At 37.6% G+C, this 15,220-nt stretch overlaps 1 protein-coding gene and 1 pseudogene across 6 annotated transcripts; both read right to left on the bottom strand.

The window, feature by feature from the left end:
- Positions 1 to 4,814: 4,814 nt before the first annotated feature.
- On the bottom strand, positions 4,815 to 11,273 carry LOC104119393 (uncharacterized). Of its 6 annotated transcripts, XR_001973806.3 has the most exons (7): positions 10,937 to 11,273; positions 8,224 to 8,388; positions 7,048 to 7,131; positions 6,463 to 6,522; positions 5,461 to 5,524; positions 5,207 to 5,302; positions 4,815 to 5,107 (listed from the first exon to the last, which is right to left on the bottom strand). XR_001973806.3 is itself a non-coding variant. In XM_009630886.4 (4 exons), the coding sequence occupies exons 1-3, from the start codon at positions 11,160 to 11,162 to the stop codon at positions 6,467 to 6,469; spliced, it is 447 nt and encodes a 148-aa protein (XP_009629181.1). In that variant the 5' UTR covers positions 11,163 to 11,273; the 3' UTR covers positions 4,815 to 5,302; positions 6,463 to 6,466. The 6 variants fall into 6 exon arrangements, 2 of the variants coding, with proteins under 2 accessions (XP_009629181.1, XP_033508221.1); XR_001973804.3 differs by lacking the exon at positions 5,461 to 5,524; XR_691433.4 differs by lacking the exon at positions 7,048 to 7,131.
- On the bottom strand, positions 9,816 to 9,922 carry LOC117273229 (U6atac minor spliceosomal RNA; annotated as a pseudogene).
- Positions 11,274 to 15,220: the final 3,947 nt, after the last annotated feature.

Genomic DNA, 15,220 nt, shown 5'->3' with positions numbered 1-15,220 from the left:
CTTTGTTCAAATCTGTGAAATCTACGCACATCCTCCATTTCACGTTCTTCTTTTTCACCATGACTACATTAGCCACCCATTTGGGGTATTTCAACTCCCTAATGGAGCCGTTTTCCAATAATTTTTCGACCTCTTCGCGTACCACATCATTTATTGCGGAGTTGAACTTACGCCTAACCTGCCTCACCGGGGGGTGGAATGGGTCGACGTTCAGCTTGTGCGTGGCGATTTCCTTCGGGATACCTTGCCTATCTGCATGGTTAAAAGCAAACAAGTCCGCGTTAGTAGTTAAGAATTGACAAAATTTACCTAGTTCTTGAAGCTTGCAGCCGATGTAAACTTTCTTGCTATGGTCGTTGCCATCTAATTGAACGGGGTCGAGGTCTTCTATGGTCGATCCCGCGGCTTCAACCGTTTCGGGGTCTTTGATGACGTCCTCGTTCGACCATGACCCTGTTGATTGCTATGCCTCTTTTTCTTTGTCCTTCGTTTGCTGAGTGACCGTACAGTCTAGAGCGATGCGGTAGCATTCCCTGGATCTGCGTTGTTCCCCTCGTATACTGAATATTCCCCGTGGAGTTGGGAATTTGATGACTTGGTACAAGCTCGAGGGGATGGTTCTCATGGTGTGTATCCACGTTCGCCCTATTATAGCGTTATATGTTGTGTCTTGGTGCATGATATGGAATGTGGTTTCCAGAGTGACGCCACCGGCTAGGACGGGGAGTGTGATCTCGCCGGATGTTCGCTCAACTGCATTGTTAAAACCCGTTAGCGTGATGCAGCGCGGTACTATCTTATGCTTGAGTTTCATTTGTGCAAGTACTCGAGGGTGGATAATGCACGTGCCGCTTCCATCGTCTACCATAATGCGTCTCACATCGGTATCTAAAATTCGTAAAGTGATAACAAGGGCATCATAGTGAGGGAAATCCAAATCGTTGGTATCCGACTTGTCGAAGATGATACTTTCTTCGAGTTCATCATACCGTTCGTGGGTGATTGACCGTTTGAGCTTGTGGGTTGTGGTGAATTTCACACTGTTGATAGAAGCATCGTCGCCGCCGTCAATGATCATGTGGATGGTGCGGGTTGGCGAGGGTGGTTTTGGCGGTCGTTGATGTTGTTCACGTCCTTTGGCAAAATTGGTCCTTCCTCGGTCGCTCAGCAACTCTTTGAGGTGTCTCTGTTGTAGCATGTTTACGACCTCCTATCTTAGGGTGATGCAATCCTCGATTTTGTGTCCTCGCTCTTGGTGGAACTCGCAAAAGGCATCTGATTTTCTGGTATTCGGGTCTGACCTCATCGTTTGTGGCCACTTCACCTTAGTTCTGAGCTTCTTCAAGGCGTAGACTATTTCTGTAGGTGGCACACAAAAATTGTGAGCGGATAATAGGGGGCATACCTCTTTCGTTCCGGTGAGTCCCTGCTCTTGATCGGGGTGGGCCCTCTTCGTGGCGGGAAGAGGATGCAAATGGCGGTTCTGACATACGGTAGATTCCTCTCCCTGTTGGGTCGTGGAGCTGCGAGGTCCCTCCTGATATCATTTCTTCGATCTTTTTTGAGTTCGGCTTGTACTGAGGTCAGTCGATGAGTCGGCCCATTGAGGTCGTCCTCGTCTGCTCGGACTTCGGCACAATACGCGTTGTGTATTTCATCCTAAGTCGTGGGGGGGGGGGTACATCATAAGCCGACTTAATAACTTTCTCGTTTCCCTTGAACCATTTCTGCTCAACCCGTTCTGGAAAGCTGCAACAACGATCCCTTTCGATACATTTGGTAAGGTCATTCTTACTCGGTTGAATCAGGCGAGGAAGTCCCTCAATCCCTCTCCCGGCGACAGTTTGATAGTGAATATGTCGTTTACTAGTCTCGCGTCTGCCTTCTTTGCCCCAGCATGAGCCGTTACGAACTTGTCGGCCATTTCTTCGAATGTTTCAATGGAACGCGCGGGCAGCTGTGAATACCATGTTAATGCTCCTCCAGTGAGGATCTCGCCGAATGTTTTCAACAAAATGGAGGATATTTGTTCCTTGGCGAGGTCATTGCCTTTCACGGCGGTGACGTAGTGGGTCACATAGTCTTCGGGGTCGGTCGTGCTGTCGTATATTTTCAGGTAGGGTGGCATTTTAAAGGTCGTTGGTATGGCATGTGGGCGACATCGTCACTGTACGGCTACTCTACGAACCGACCGATAACTCTCTTCGGCAAGAGCTTAGGAGCGCCCGATATTTTATCGACCCTTTCTTGGTGTTCTCTCATTTGGTCCCGAAGTACCTTGTTCTCATTTTCCATTTCCTCTAGAATGGTCGCGAGAGTGTTGTCACATGCATTGTTAACAACATTGTGAGTAATACCTGTCGATGCATGAGTAGGAGGAAGTTGATCATGTTGCTCGTCTGCTGGTGGTACAATGCAAGTCCTTGCGCTTTCTGTAGCCGCGTCTCGAACATGCTCATGGAGGACGCTGGTTAGCGTGTCAGTTAGCCAAGTCTCAAGGAGCTTTTTTATTGATGGTGGCGTCTCTTCCATCACGGATGTGGAGGCTCCCTTACCAAGAGATTTAGTGATGCTACAGTAAGGAAGGGGTGACCCGCCTCGCCTAGGGGAGGCATTGGGCGTTACGTCCTCGTCCACTGCTTCAGAGCTCTCATTGATGATGCTCATGAGGTTGGTTGGGAGGTCGCTCATTATTCTCACTCTTTCTTCTCTGTTACCTGCCATAGTAGATGTGTGTATACAAGAAAGGGAATCTTGTTCTTGGTCTCTTTTTTTTTTTACGTTAGCAATCCGTGTTAGTTGTGGATCTAGAGGAAACTAAAAATTTAACTAGAAAATCCCCACATATGGTGCCAAATTGTTTGACCAAAAAATATAACTTTCGGTTAAACCTTTATATTTATGTAATGTTGGGTTAAACATAGTTAATAATAATATTCCTAAACGTGGATCTTGAAAATACGGATAATGTGGGGTTGATCTAGTGGGTGATTAATAATATCATGCATTAAATATTCCAAAAGTATGAGCAATAATTTAGGAGTAACTAGCAATAAATAACAATAAATGGCATTTAAGTAAATAGAAGGAATGATTCACCCAATAATGAATGAGTTAGATGATTGTTCCTCCTGACAATGATGCGTGACAGATAAATCCTAGAATATTCGAACTATTCTCGGATCTGATGGAAAAGTATGGAATAATATGAGCAAGAATCTTAATGAAAAGAATATGTCTGTATCTTTGCTAGAGAGAGATTCTTCTTCCGAAAAGTGTTCTTATCAAGTGAATATCACATATCTTTATTCATTATTTTTTTTCCTGTTTGTATGGGACATACCCCCAATAAACTCTAATTACACAAGTACAAAGGATATCCAAAGAAATATTCTCTTTAATATCCTACCCTAGTAAATTAGTCATTACTGTTCTTTCCGCCGTGCTCGACATCGACCTGCGTCTGCATCTCGACCACAGGCTTCACCATCTCCAGGTCGACCTCGGCAGACTCTTTTCTCGAAGTTACTTCCCACCAAATACTGAGACAGATTTCGACTCATACATCTATCACGTTCAATTTTATGGTAACTCATTAAATAAAGGCAAAATATCTTAAAACCCCCCTAAACCTGGCACGCATTATTGGTTACATCCTTGAACTATCTATGGTCTTAATTACCCCCCTATACTTGGTTATTCGATAGCTATTACCCCCTTGGGCGATCTCATCTCAGGAAAGTGGCATGCACTCGCCTGCCATGTGAATTTTTTTGTTTATGTGGCATTTTTTTGAAAAATAAAATATATTTTTACATTTTTAAGTATGTTACTTTTTTAGATAAAATTGTTCGAATAAAATTTATAATACAACTTGGATATAACTATATTATTTAGGCTAAAGTTTTTTATTTGGCTAAAAATAATAAAGTTTTAGTTATTCTTTTTTTGAATTTGACCTGAAAATAAAGATTTATACAATTGAAATAAATAGTCAAAGGCATCTAAAAAGTTATAAAAATACATAGTTTGAAATTAATTATTTTGGCTATAATTTTTTATATAGCTCTAAATTATGGTGCTCTAAATTTTTTATTTATTTATTTTTTTTACAGATTTTACCTAAAAAAGTAAAAATACACAGTTGAAATAAATAGTCATTACATCATAAGAAGAAATAAAAAGAGTGTACAATTGCAAGTTCATTATTTTGGCTATACTTTTTTTATTTGGTAAAAAATAATGGATCTATGGCCAATTTGTTTTAATTCGTTTGACTCGAAAATAAAAATACACAATTAAAATAAATATACATTATATATAAAGAAAAAAAAACAGAAAATACACACAATTGGTACTCCATTATTTTTGCTAAAAGTTTTTTATTTGGCTAAAATGATGGAGTTCCTACCAAACATTTTATAAATTCGGCCAAAAACAAAAAAAGAAATATGCAGTTGGAACAAAAAGACATTATATCTTGGAAGAAATTAAAAATAATAAAAGTTAGGAGTAAAGTCCACATTGTATGTTAAGATGAAGCAAGAAGAAATACATAGTTACAACAAATAAATCATTATTATATATGACTATATGACAATTAAAAGTTAAAAAATAACCTATTTGGAAGCTGATTTTTCAATTTTTCTTCACTCCCACGCGCGTAAAAGAGGGTGCACCCACACTCTTTGCCACATCAGCGTCCAGGGGGTAATGGCTCTCAAAAGGCCAAGTTGAGGGGGGTAATTAAGACCACGAATAGTTTAGGGCTGTAACTAATAATCTGTGCCAAGTTTTGGGGGGGGGGGGGGGAATTGTTTAGGTATTCTGCCTTAAATAAATTAAGATATCCAAACTCTTCTAGATACACATTATACACTTAACTTTGTTGTTGTAAAACAAAAGAACACATCCAATGCAATGCAAAACAGTTAACAATACCTTTAAGAGCAGAATATATGAATAAGTTTCAGAAAAGATACACCCTTCAAATTGCACCTACAGGCCTACACTTAGCTGAGCTGCTAAGCAGTTGCCACATATTTTCCATGTTTCCCTTTCCTGGGCAACTCGGACACACTCTGGCACAAGCTGGAAATGCACATTTCTGACAGGTAAAAGAACCATTCTCAAATCAGGGATAGCACTTATATCCAAAATTTCTCTGAAAGCCAAAATGTTATAATCTCAGACCATATTTTCATACCGTACGCTGAATCAGTTACAAATGCTTGCAATCAAAAGGAGATTTTACTGGCACTGAGAAAGCGATTTGAATCTTCTCCAGGATCTTGATCATGAACTGCCCCAAAACAACCACATAGCAAATTAACTGATTTAGAAGTTCGTCAATGACATAAAACCAACAAACTTCTTTTTGGACATCATGAAAGCAATACTGAGAAAATTTAGCTCATCCAAAGGTTATCACATTTTGCGTCTTCTAATAATATTGCGTACTTTAATAATGCAATGCACCAACTTGCAAATGATTTGCACACCAAAGAATTGCAGCACCAAAACACTGAAACACAAGACAGAATGCATATATCAATTTACTTTTCCATATGACGCATACTGGGAAAGGTTGGTGGTAGAAGGCAAGAAAATTCCGCTGACTATATAAGGCACGAAAAAGTTTAAGCTAGAGGGCTCTACCTTCAGCCTGTTACTAGGTTTGGGTAATCACTTACCATGCAAGATATGCCCCTTTCTCAATATGCTTTTGGTTATTCCTATTTTGGACCCTCATTGCCTTATTTTACATGCTAAACTTTTCACTTGGCAGAAATTATTGAGACGTTTACTTAGAATTAGAAATTACTGCTGAGTAGATAAGAACTAAGAAGGGAATGATTGTTCTTTTTCCCTTTTGAGTAAGACAGGCATCAAAGAATGCAAAGTCAAGATTTGCCACTAACATTCTCCATAAAATACCTGTTCTTCCATAAATGAAAAAAATAAGGGGAGATTGGGTGGATCACTTGCTTATCGACACTCAGCCATGTTTATCATGCTAGTTTCTGATGTTCTCGTGAGGAGGAAAGCTGTTGTAACTAAAGAAATCATATAATGCACAAGGATTGCGCGTTCTAGATTTGATAAAGAAATGAACCTTGGGCCTAACTCAACCCCAAAAGTTAGCTCAAAGGATATGGATTGCCCGAGACCAATTAAAGAAACCAAGGCCCCCATCCCACTACCGATGGACTCAACAGTCAACAAGATCAAATGTTCCCTTACCATATTTATTTATTTTCTTATCAAATAAATAAACGTGGTAAGGAAACATTTAATATGACCCAATAAACCTCAACAACCTTTTTGCATGAAAGACTAGGAAATAGTTCGCAAATTGACCTCCTATGCGAATTGTCTCCTTGATGTTAGCACTCATGCATATACAAAGGAAAGAACGTAGCATGTTCATCGAACACCAGAAACGGCAATTATCAGCATTACCTCGTCAATGAAGACTGTTATGGTTCTCATGGTCTCGCCCACCATCCCCTGTTGACTTCTCTGCAAGAAAGATATAACAAGGTTTTAGTGAATGAGAATCTCCAGCCCGACTCACCTAAAATGCACAAATGAAAAGCAGATACTCTAATTTATATTGTAATTAAAGTATTAAGCATTTTAACTCAAAACTACTTTACTCCTAATCAGTGTTGTCAAAGGCGCGTTTAAAGCGCGCTTAAGCCCTGAAGCGAGGCTCAAAACATGTTGAGCGCTTCGCCTCGCTTTGTGTGCGCTTTAGTGTCGCATCAAAGCTCTAAGGCATACTTTTCCTTGCCAATGAGTGTAATCCTGAAAAGACAACCTTAAACAATTGATATTTCACTTTATCATGAATTGTTTTCAATTTCTTTGTCCATATATTTGTTATTCATGCTTATAATGATTAGTCTTGGACTACATGCATATTTTTACGTTGCGCCTTTTTTCATTAAAGCCCACGCTTTATTTGCGCTTTGCGCTTAACGCCCCAACGGATCTTAGAGCTTTTTCTGCGCTTTTGGCCTTTGATAACACTGCTCCTAATACCTTGAAACATTTAGTCCACCACAATATATTTCCCTAACTGCCATAGACAAACCAGAGAGAGAGAGAGAGAACTGGACGCATTTCCTAATATAAAAAAAAATGCACGAAAGAAAAGCCAATTTGTTCAGGTGCTCCGTCATAAACAGAATCAGGACAAGATTTTGGGACATGTGGAGTAATTTCTACATCACAAGCAAAAGTTCCACTGTGTTTGCTGGTTATTAGCCAAAAATAAATTAGAATGAGTTACCTATATATAATATACAACACTACAACAGATGTCTCAAACCGCACAAGAGACGACTAATACCCATAGGATGCACTTCTTGAACATCAGAAAACCACATCAATATACAATGTCATACATCCATGCCTACCAGAGATAGAAAAAGACCCACAGTATCACAGAGCGAATGTTAAAACCATTGTCAACCTAAACCACATCAATAACGCAACATCATGCATCCATGCGTAGCAGAAACAAGATGCTAATGAAGAAGAAGAAAAACCGTTAGGATTTCCCCCCAAGATCATCATAGTGAAATCCCCCAAGTTACGAACCCTCCAGACACACTTCTTCTATTTAGCAATTCCCTCTGTTTCAATTTATATGACACTCTTTCTATTTTGCGATGTTTCAAAATGGTTTAATACCATTGCATTAATAATATTCTATACAACATCCAAGAATTCAAATTTAGTTCAATATTCAAATTTTTAACTTTCATTTAATTTGTTTTGTCAAATTAAGTTTTCAACCATTATTTTAGGTATTTTCTTCTTTTTACCATTGTATAAAATGCAAAGGAGGAAATATTTTTCCCACAGCTAGAGTGGATAAGCTTCCTTTAAACCTTAACTATGTGTATGAGAAAAATTAACTCTCCCATGGAAAATTAAATTTCCACGACGAATTACTGTTTCACAGAGTTCTAGAATTACTGTTTCACAGAACTTTCATATACAACGACTTGGATATAATAAAAAGTTCATGTACTTTACCAGTTTACAAAGATAAATCGTGTACATAGAACTATTTTTGAAAAATTACACAAGTAAAGCATTCATATAGGAAGGCAAAGTATCAATCAAGATAAAGAATAAAACCTGCGTACATCCTATTTGAGTTGTCATGAAAAAGCTTGACACAATATGTATCATGAAAAATAATTGTACCATGTATCAAGCCAGCAGATAATGTGTGATCGATATTATCAAGACGCCTTTGTATAGACTTCAAAAGTGAATTCAATGATGTAATTCTTTTCCTAACACCAGAAATTCTAGCAGCATGCTGCATAATAAAAGGCAATGGGGCATCTTCCAGCAGTTTGTCAAGCTCTGCAGATATAGATGATTGGTTACTACATACATTAACAGAAGGTACAAGCAGGACCATGAAATAACAAGAAAAGCAATTGAAAGAAACAGAATCTTCGATTAAAACGCCACATTTACCAACCTGAATCCCTATTCTTAATAGCCCTTTTATGTTTCAAATATTATATTGTACGATGCTTTCCTACTTCTATAAGCTTGTGATAGTTAGTGAATCCATGTTCCATTAAATTAGTATTGATGAAATTTCCAGGGTATGGGGCTGAACTTCTATTCTGTCTGATTACTGTTTCCCTTTACTTTTCTCAGAACTTCTCTATTGTATGGCTCTTAGCGACATCAACCTCCTCTAGAGAGTTCGTATCTAACAGTTCAAAAAGGAGATCATTTAGGATTGATATTCATTTTAATATCTTCACTAGATCTATATTCATTTTAATATTTCCTTTGGTGTCACACCTTTCATCAGCAAAAACTGGTTAACAGCACTGGATCTGTCCAAGAAATAGTAACACTGGAAATGAACTATCAGATAGACATAAGTCCTCTCAAGTAAAACTCCTAAGTTACAATGACGAGGTGGCTGAAAGTGCAAGAAGAACTGTCACAGGAAATATATCAACTGTGTCAAGCGATCATGTCCTTGCAACTGGATCTAAGCGTTGGTTAAGTAAACATCCTGTAGTAAGAGAAGTAGTTATGGACTATCCCTATGGAGGTGGGTGAAGGAAAGCCCCATTTGGGAGAATAATAAACTTTTTGATTGACTTAGATTACCCTTCTTAGAATTAGAACCCATTGAGCCGGTTTCAGCACTCAGCCCAGCAAGGGAGAGTGGTCAAATGGTCAAAAGCAGCCGACAGTAAATCCTTGTAGCATTTATCTTATGCTACAGCCTTTTAGTTATCATAACAAAAAGCTAGGAACATTAAACTCTGTACCACCCTCTAAACCTTGTCACCTCAGATTTTGTTGCAAGTGGAATTGCAGTGCAGTTATCCTCATATAGAAGATGACCTAGCACATTCAAACAAACAAGACTAGCCCAGCACACAGAGAAAGGTTTTCCAAGAAACTGTCTCAGATATCTACTCGAACAAAAGTTGATGCTATTTTCTTCTTCTGGAATGATAAGTAACAATCCATGAAATAGTAGAATCATCCAAGACCTAAACATTATCAATGCAGTTGATGTGCAAACGGAAAGAAGAGTCTATCATCATATCACTGGCAATTGACATGTGGAAGGAAAACTTGAAGAAATACAGTTTTCTATTATTGCAAATTGCAATTGCATGCGGCTACCAATAATCAGGTGCAAAGGAGAAAAACAACATGTCTTCTTTTCCTAGAGAACACGAACGTCTCATTGTACATAGTAAATGATGAGGAGATAGACGAAAGAGAATTTGACAAAATTTTCATGTATATAAAAATTGGGGTAAGATCCACCGAAGTGGGTAGCCTTAACCGGATGTGTGCGTTAACAGGTAAAACCCGAAGGTTGTTCCCGATCATCTCTCATTTCTACGAACACGGAAAGAGCTAAAAGAAATTTCAAGCTTTCTCAAACTCTTTTTTTGGGGCACACACGGAAATATAGTCCACTAAGTTATTGATTGTTCACAATGTATGGAATAAAGAGGAACCTTTTTCCTAAGCAACTATCTGATGAAATTTCTGGAAATCTGAATCTACGAAAACAATGTGTGTTTTCCTATTGCTTTTTTTTATGTGTCTTTTCCTATTGCTCTTTATTAATTTTTTTGAAGCTTTAAGGTTTAATGAGAACTAACAATATCATAACGCAATAGCGAAATAGTTCACTTAACTGATGAAAGCAATTTGGATCTACATGTCACAATAAAGAAGTGCATGTTTTTATTCTCATGGAAAAAATGCTAAGCTCCAATGGGACTAGAAGGTGCGGAAGAAATTACACATACAACTAATGTCCTCCATGCTGCCCCCCCCCCCCCCCTCTTCCTCTCCCCCGCCAAAGTGATTCACTTTTTTTTCCTGATGACCATGATGTTAGGGTCAGCTTGCACCTCGACTAATTTCATGGGATACCTGCTACCTTCCATTAGCAATAAAAAGTGATTCATTTCTTTTAATTTTTATTTTATACATGAGGGGGTGTTGTTTGGGTAGCTTGTGTTCATCTTGACTAATCCTTTTAACAACATGCTACTTCGCACCAGCAGAGGTTTTTGGGTGAGCCTGCATGTCATGTTGCAGCTGGATTTGTCACTCTTTATGCCACGATCACTAAGCCACCTAGTTCGGACACCCACCTTAGTGAAAATAATTTGGAGTCTTTCAAAGATGTACCATAACATAATAAGAGTGCAGTTTTTGACTGCAAAGCTTCCTACTTTATATTCAATAACAAGTGCGAACGAGAAGGAGTTCGCTCAGCCTAATAAACAGTAAATGGATCCCCAATTCCAGTTCTTATCACACAAAAAAGGCACACTAATACACCACAAAGAATAAATGTCAAAATTAAGTCCAGCGGTTATATTTATAAGAAGGTGAAGAATGGTACCTCCAGTGAGACGATCGAGAGTGGATGAGAGCTGATCTTGACTACGAGAAGTGGCGGCAGCGCTGTCATCAAATTCCCGGATTATAGAAGAAATTATAGTAGAAAGCCCCTTCGCTAAGGCAGAATTTGATGTGTCGCTGTTGTCCGCAACGCCATCGACGGCGACACTGGTCGGGTCATGCTCCGCCGTGTCGCACGGTTGTTTCTCTGGGACTTCGTTCGACATTGATTGAATTGTTAAGCGAGGGTCTTTTCTGGTAGTCGTCAGCAGGAATATAAGTACTCCCCGTATTGGATATACTGTACTACTTCTTCCCTTTCTTTTTCTTTGCTCGACATTTCCGATTTTTGTTTTTAGTTTTGAACCTTTCGTTCCCAAGTCTTTTTTTTTTTTTATTTGGTTTTCCGCCTAGTGTCCGGTTCCCGCATTGGAACTCGATTATATTCGTATTCGCGCCGCATAGGCCTTCATTTGATGGAAAGCGTTTTCTACCAAGAATTTTTCTATACTCAGGGCTCGAACCCTAGACAAGGGAAGAACAGCCACATCCGTTGTACCACATCTTTTGATTTTTGTTCCCAAGTCTTAACCAGTGCTACTAGCTAATAGAAGTTGAACTAAACATGTAAATTTGTCTTGAAGGATGAACATCAATGCTATATTACATTGATCTATACATAAATTCTAAATAATTAAATATCATTAGTTTGCAAAGATAATTAATTTAATTAAGTTAACTCGGTACTATTTATAATTATATTTATTTATTATTCAAATCCCGATGTATAAATACATTGTAATGTTATAATGATCAAAAATTCCACCAAGGTCATGATGGATCTAATTCAACCCGCTAGATGAACCAATCATAAACGACAATTTCAAATATCGTGAAGCAACAACAGAGTCTAAACAAAGATGATAATATAACAATTAATCTAAAGCTAATAACACAAGTACAAAAATAACCAAAATATCCCTAGGAATTGGTGTCATGATGCCATGAGCTACTGAATCAAATACAACTATCTGAAACATAATACATATATTGTCTGAATAAAAGATAAACTATAATAGAAAGATAGACGAAGGTGACTCCAAGGGCACTGCGGATCGATCAAGTAGCTCTACCTTGAGCCTCCAAGAAAGTACTCCTAGATAGTCTCTTGGGTCCCACTAGTACCACGCTCAGAACCTGTAACAAAATATATAAAAATGTAGTATAAGTTAGACCTGCCAAATGGGCCGGGTTAACCCATGAATCGGCCCATATAACCTATTACAATGGACTCCTTAACCGACCACGACCTACTAACCCCTAACCGGACTAACATGTAATGACTCAACCAATTATTTTGAGTTCTAGCATTATGTTCTATGATTTAAGACCTTGAGTAGATTCATATGATGCTTTATGACTTATATTTATGGTTGGTTCGAGTTCCAAAAAGTCCGCAGTGATTTGGAACACTTAGTTCATAGCTAGAAGCCTTAAAGTTAAGAGAGTTGACCAAACTCAACATATTAGGTAAACAAGCTTCGCTTTCTGATTAGAAGGTTCCAATAGGTTCGTATAATAATTTTGGATTGGGACGTATGTTTGATGGGGTCTCAGATGGCCCGAGAAGAATTCAACATTATTGGTTAATAGTTGGCAATTTGAAGAACTTAAGAGTTCATAAGTTTGACTAAGGTTTGACTTTTATATTATTATGTTTTGCCGCATGTTTCGAGCCTTCGAAGAAGTTCATATAGGGTATTTGAACTTGTCGGAATATTTTGGGAAACTCGCGAATGGTTCGAGTTTGATTCAGACGTATCTTGTGAAAGTTAGAAGTTGGAGGACTTAAGAAAGTTAATGATTTTGATTTGATGCTTGATTCTCGGTTCTGATATTGTCATATGTGTTTTGAGTTTGGACAAGTTCGTATAAATATACAGATTAGTTAGGATCATTGGAGGGGTCCCGAGAACCTCGGGTGAATTTTGGGATAGTTTTTGATCAAATCTAGCCACTTAACAGCTGCTCATTTTTGACAGCAGGAGTGTAAATCGCAATCACGATGGTTAGGATACTGATTATAAAGAGTAAAGTAGAATTTGGATTTTGTTAGCGGAAGGTTCTCGACGATCACGTAGAATAAATATTTGATGATAGTGGATTGACTTTTGAAACTTATATCTCGCAATCTATAACGAATTTGGGGATGATCAAAAAATAAAAGGTGTAGTCCTTTGAGCCTAATATTTAAAAATTTAAATAGTTTGTTATTCGGACATTTATACAAAAGTTATGGCCATCATTATACTAAAGGATAGTAGTATAGAGGTACGCATTGGTGCATCGCAATCGTGGAGCTTCTTGGCTGCTATAATGAAGAATAAAATAGTGTTGGACACTTTGTGAACCGCGAGGGTGGTGACCGCAATCACAAATAAGAACTATTTCTAGGGGTATAAAACGTCCAATTTCGGGATTTTAACCTTATTTTTACCATTTTTTAGTTTTGAAGATCGGGAGAAGGCGATTTCGAAGAGGGGTTATATCATGATTACCTATGGATTATTACATACACCTAAGTCAAGAATTTATAAAGTAAAAAATGAGTTTTTGACTTGAAACTTCAGAAAGGGTATTTTGAGATACAACGTCGATTTGGACTCAAATTTAGAAACTAATTACATATTTGGACTCGAAAGGTTACTGTTCACCGAGATTTAATCATAATTCTAGGTTTAGACCAAGTGATCCAGGTTGACTTTTACTGATTTTTGAGATTTCAATAAAGATTAAAACTTTATTGTTTGGAATTAATTTTTATAACTTTATTTGACCTTGTTGAGTATTGTTTGGGATAGATTGGGCTTGTTGGAATACCAAAAAAAAACCTAAACTTGGCACAAATTATTAGTTACGCCCATATTCGTGGTCTTAACTATCCCCCCCCCTCCCGAACTTGGATTTTTTGAGAGCAATTATCCCCTGGACGTTGATGTGGTAAAGAGTATGGTTGTACTCTCTTTTAAGCGCGTAGAAGTGAAGAAAAATCGAAAAATCAGCTTCCAAGTAGGTTATTTTTTACCTTTTAATTATCATATAATTATATATAATGATTTATTTGTTACAACTATGTATATCTTCTTGCTTCATCTTAACATACAACGTGGACTTTACTCCAACTATTTTTTTTTTATTTCTTCTATAGATATAATGTCTATTCTTTCCAACTGCATATTTCTTCTTTTTCGGATCGAATTTGTAAAAATTTTGGTTGGAACTCCATCATTTTAGCCAAATACAAATCTTTTAGCAAAAATAATGGAGTACTACTTGTGTATTTCCTGTTCTTTAGATATAATGTCTATTTATTTTAATTGTGTATTTTTATTTTAGAGTCAAATCAGTAAAAACAATTTGGCTACAGTTCCATTATTTTTTACCAAATAAAAAAAATATAGCCAAAATAATGAACTTGCAATTGTACGCTCTTTTTATTTCTTATTTTGATGCAATGGCTATTTATTTTAATTGTGTATTTTTATTTTTTCAAGTAAAATCTGTATAAAAAAATACATTTTTAGAGCTCCATAATTTATAGCTAAATAAAAATTTATAGCCAAAATAATAAAGTTCAAACTATGTACTTTTTATATCTTATTAGATGCCTTGACTATTTATTTTGTAACGACTCGGCCGGTCATTTTGAGTATTTAGCTATGTTTCCTCTATTTGATTCTTTATTTATGTGTATTTGAGGTTTCGTGACTTTTCGGGGTGGTTGGGTTGGGTTCGGGAAAGTTTCAGAGTGAATTGAGACACTTAGTCCCAAAGTTGGAAGCTTAAGTTAAAAGAGTTGACCGGCATTTTGACTTTTATGTAGAAGACTCCGGGAATGGAGTTTTGATGGTTACAATAGCTTCGTATGGTGGCTATGGACTTAGCGTATATCCGGATTTAGAGTTGGAGGTCCGTAGGTTGATTTGAAGTTTTTTGGCGAAAGTTGGAAAGTTGGAGGTTTGGAAGGTTGAGAGAAGTTTGACTGAGAGTTGACTTTGTTGATATCGGGTTTGGATTTTAGTTTCAAAAGTTGGTATAGTACCGTTGTGTTATTTGAGACTTGTGTACAAAATTTGAAGTCATTCCGGGTTGGTTTGATGTGATTAGGCATGAGTTTAGGAAGTTGGAAGTTGGAAGTTCATTAGTTCATTAGGGTTGAATCGGGGTGCGATTCGTGGTTTTGATATTGTTTTGTATTATTTGAGGCCTCGGGTAGGTTCGTATT

The sequence above is a fragment of the Nicotiana tomentosiformis genome, chromosome 11 (assembly GCF_000390325.3).
Source record: "Nicotiana tomentosiformis chromosome 11, ASM39032v3, whole genome shotgun sequence".
Classification (NCBI taxonomy): Eukaryota; Viridiplantae; Streptophyta; class Magnoliopsida; order Solanales; family Solanaceae; genus Nicotiana; species Nicotiana tomentosiformis.
This window is presented reverse-complemented; position numbering and strand designations above follow the sequence as displayed.

Coding starts and splice junctions, on each gene's coding strand:
- LOC104119393 (XM_033652330.2), bottom strand. CDS start 11,162: ATGTCGAACGAAGTCCCAGAGAAACAACCGTGCGACACGGCGGAGCAT. Junction 8,389..10,936: donor TCTCGATCGTCTCACTGGAG/GTACCATTCTTC, acceptor CTATATCTGCAG/AGCTTGACAAACTGCTGGAA. Junction 7,132..8,223: donor ATCTGCTGGCTTGATACATG/GTACAATTATTT, acceptor TTTTTATATTAG/GAAATGCGTCCAGTTCTCTC.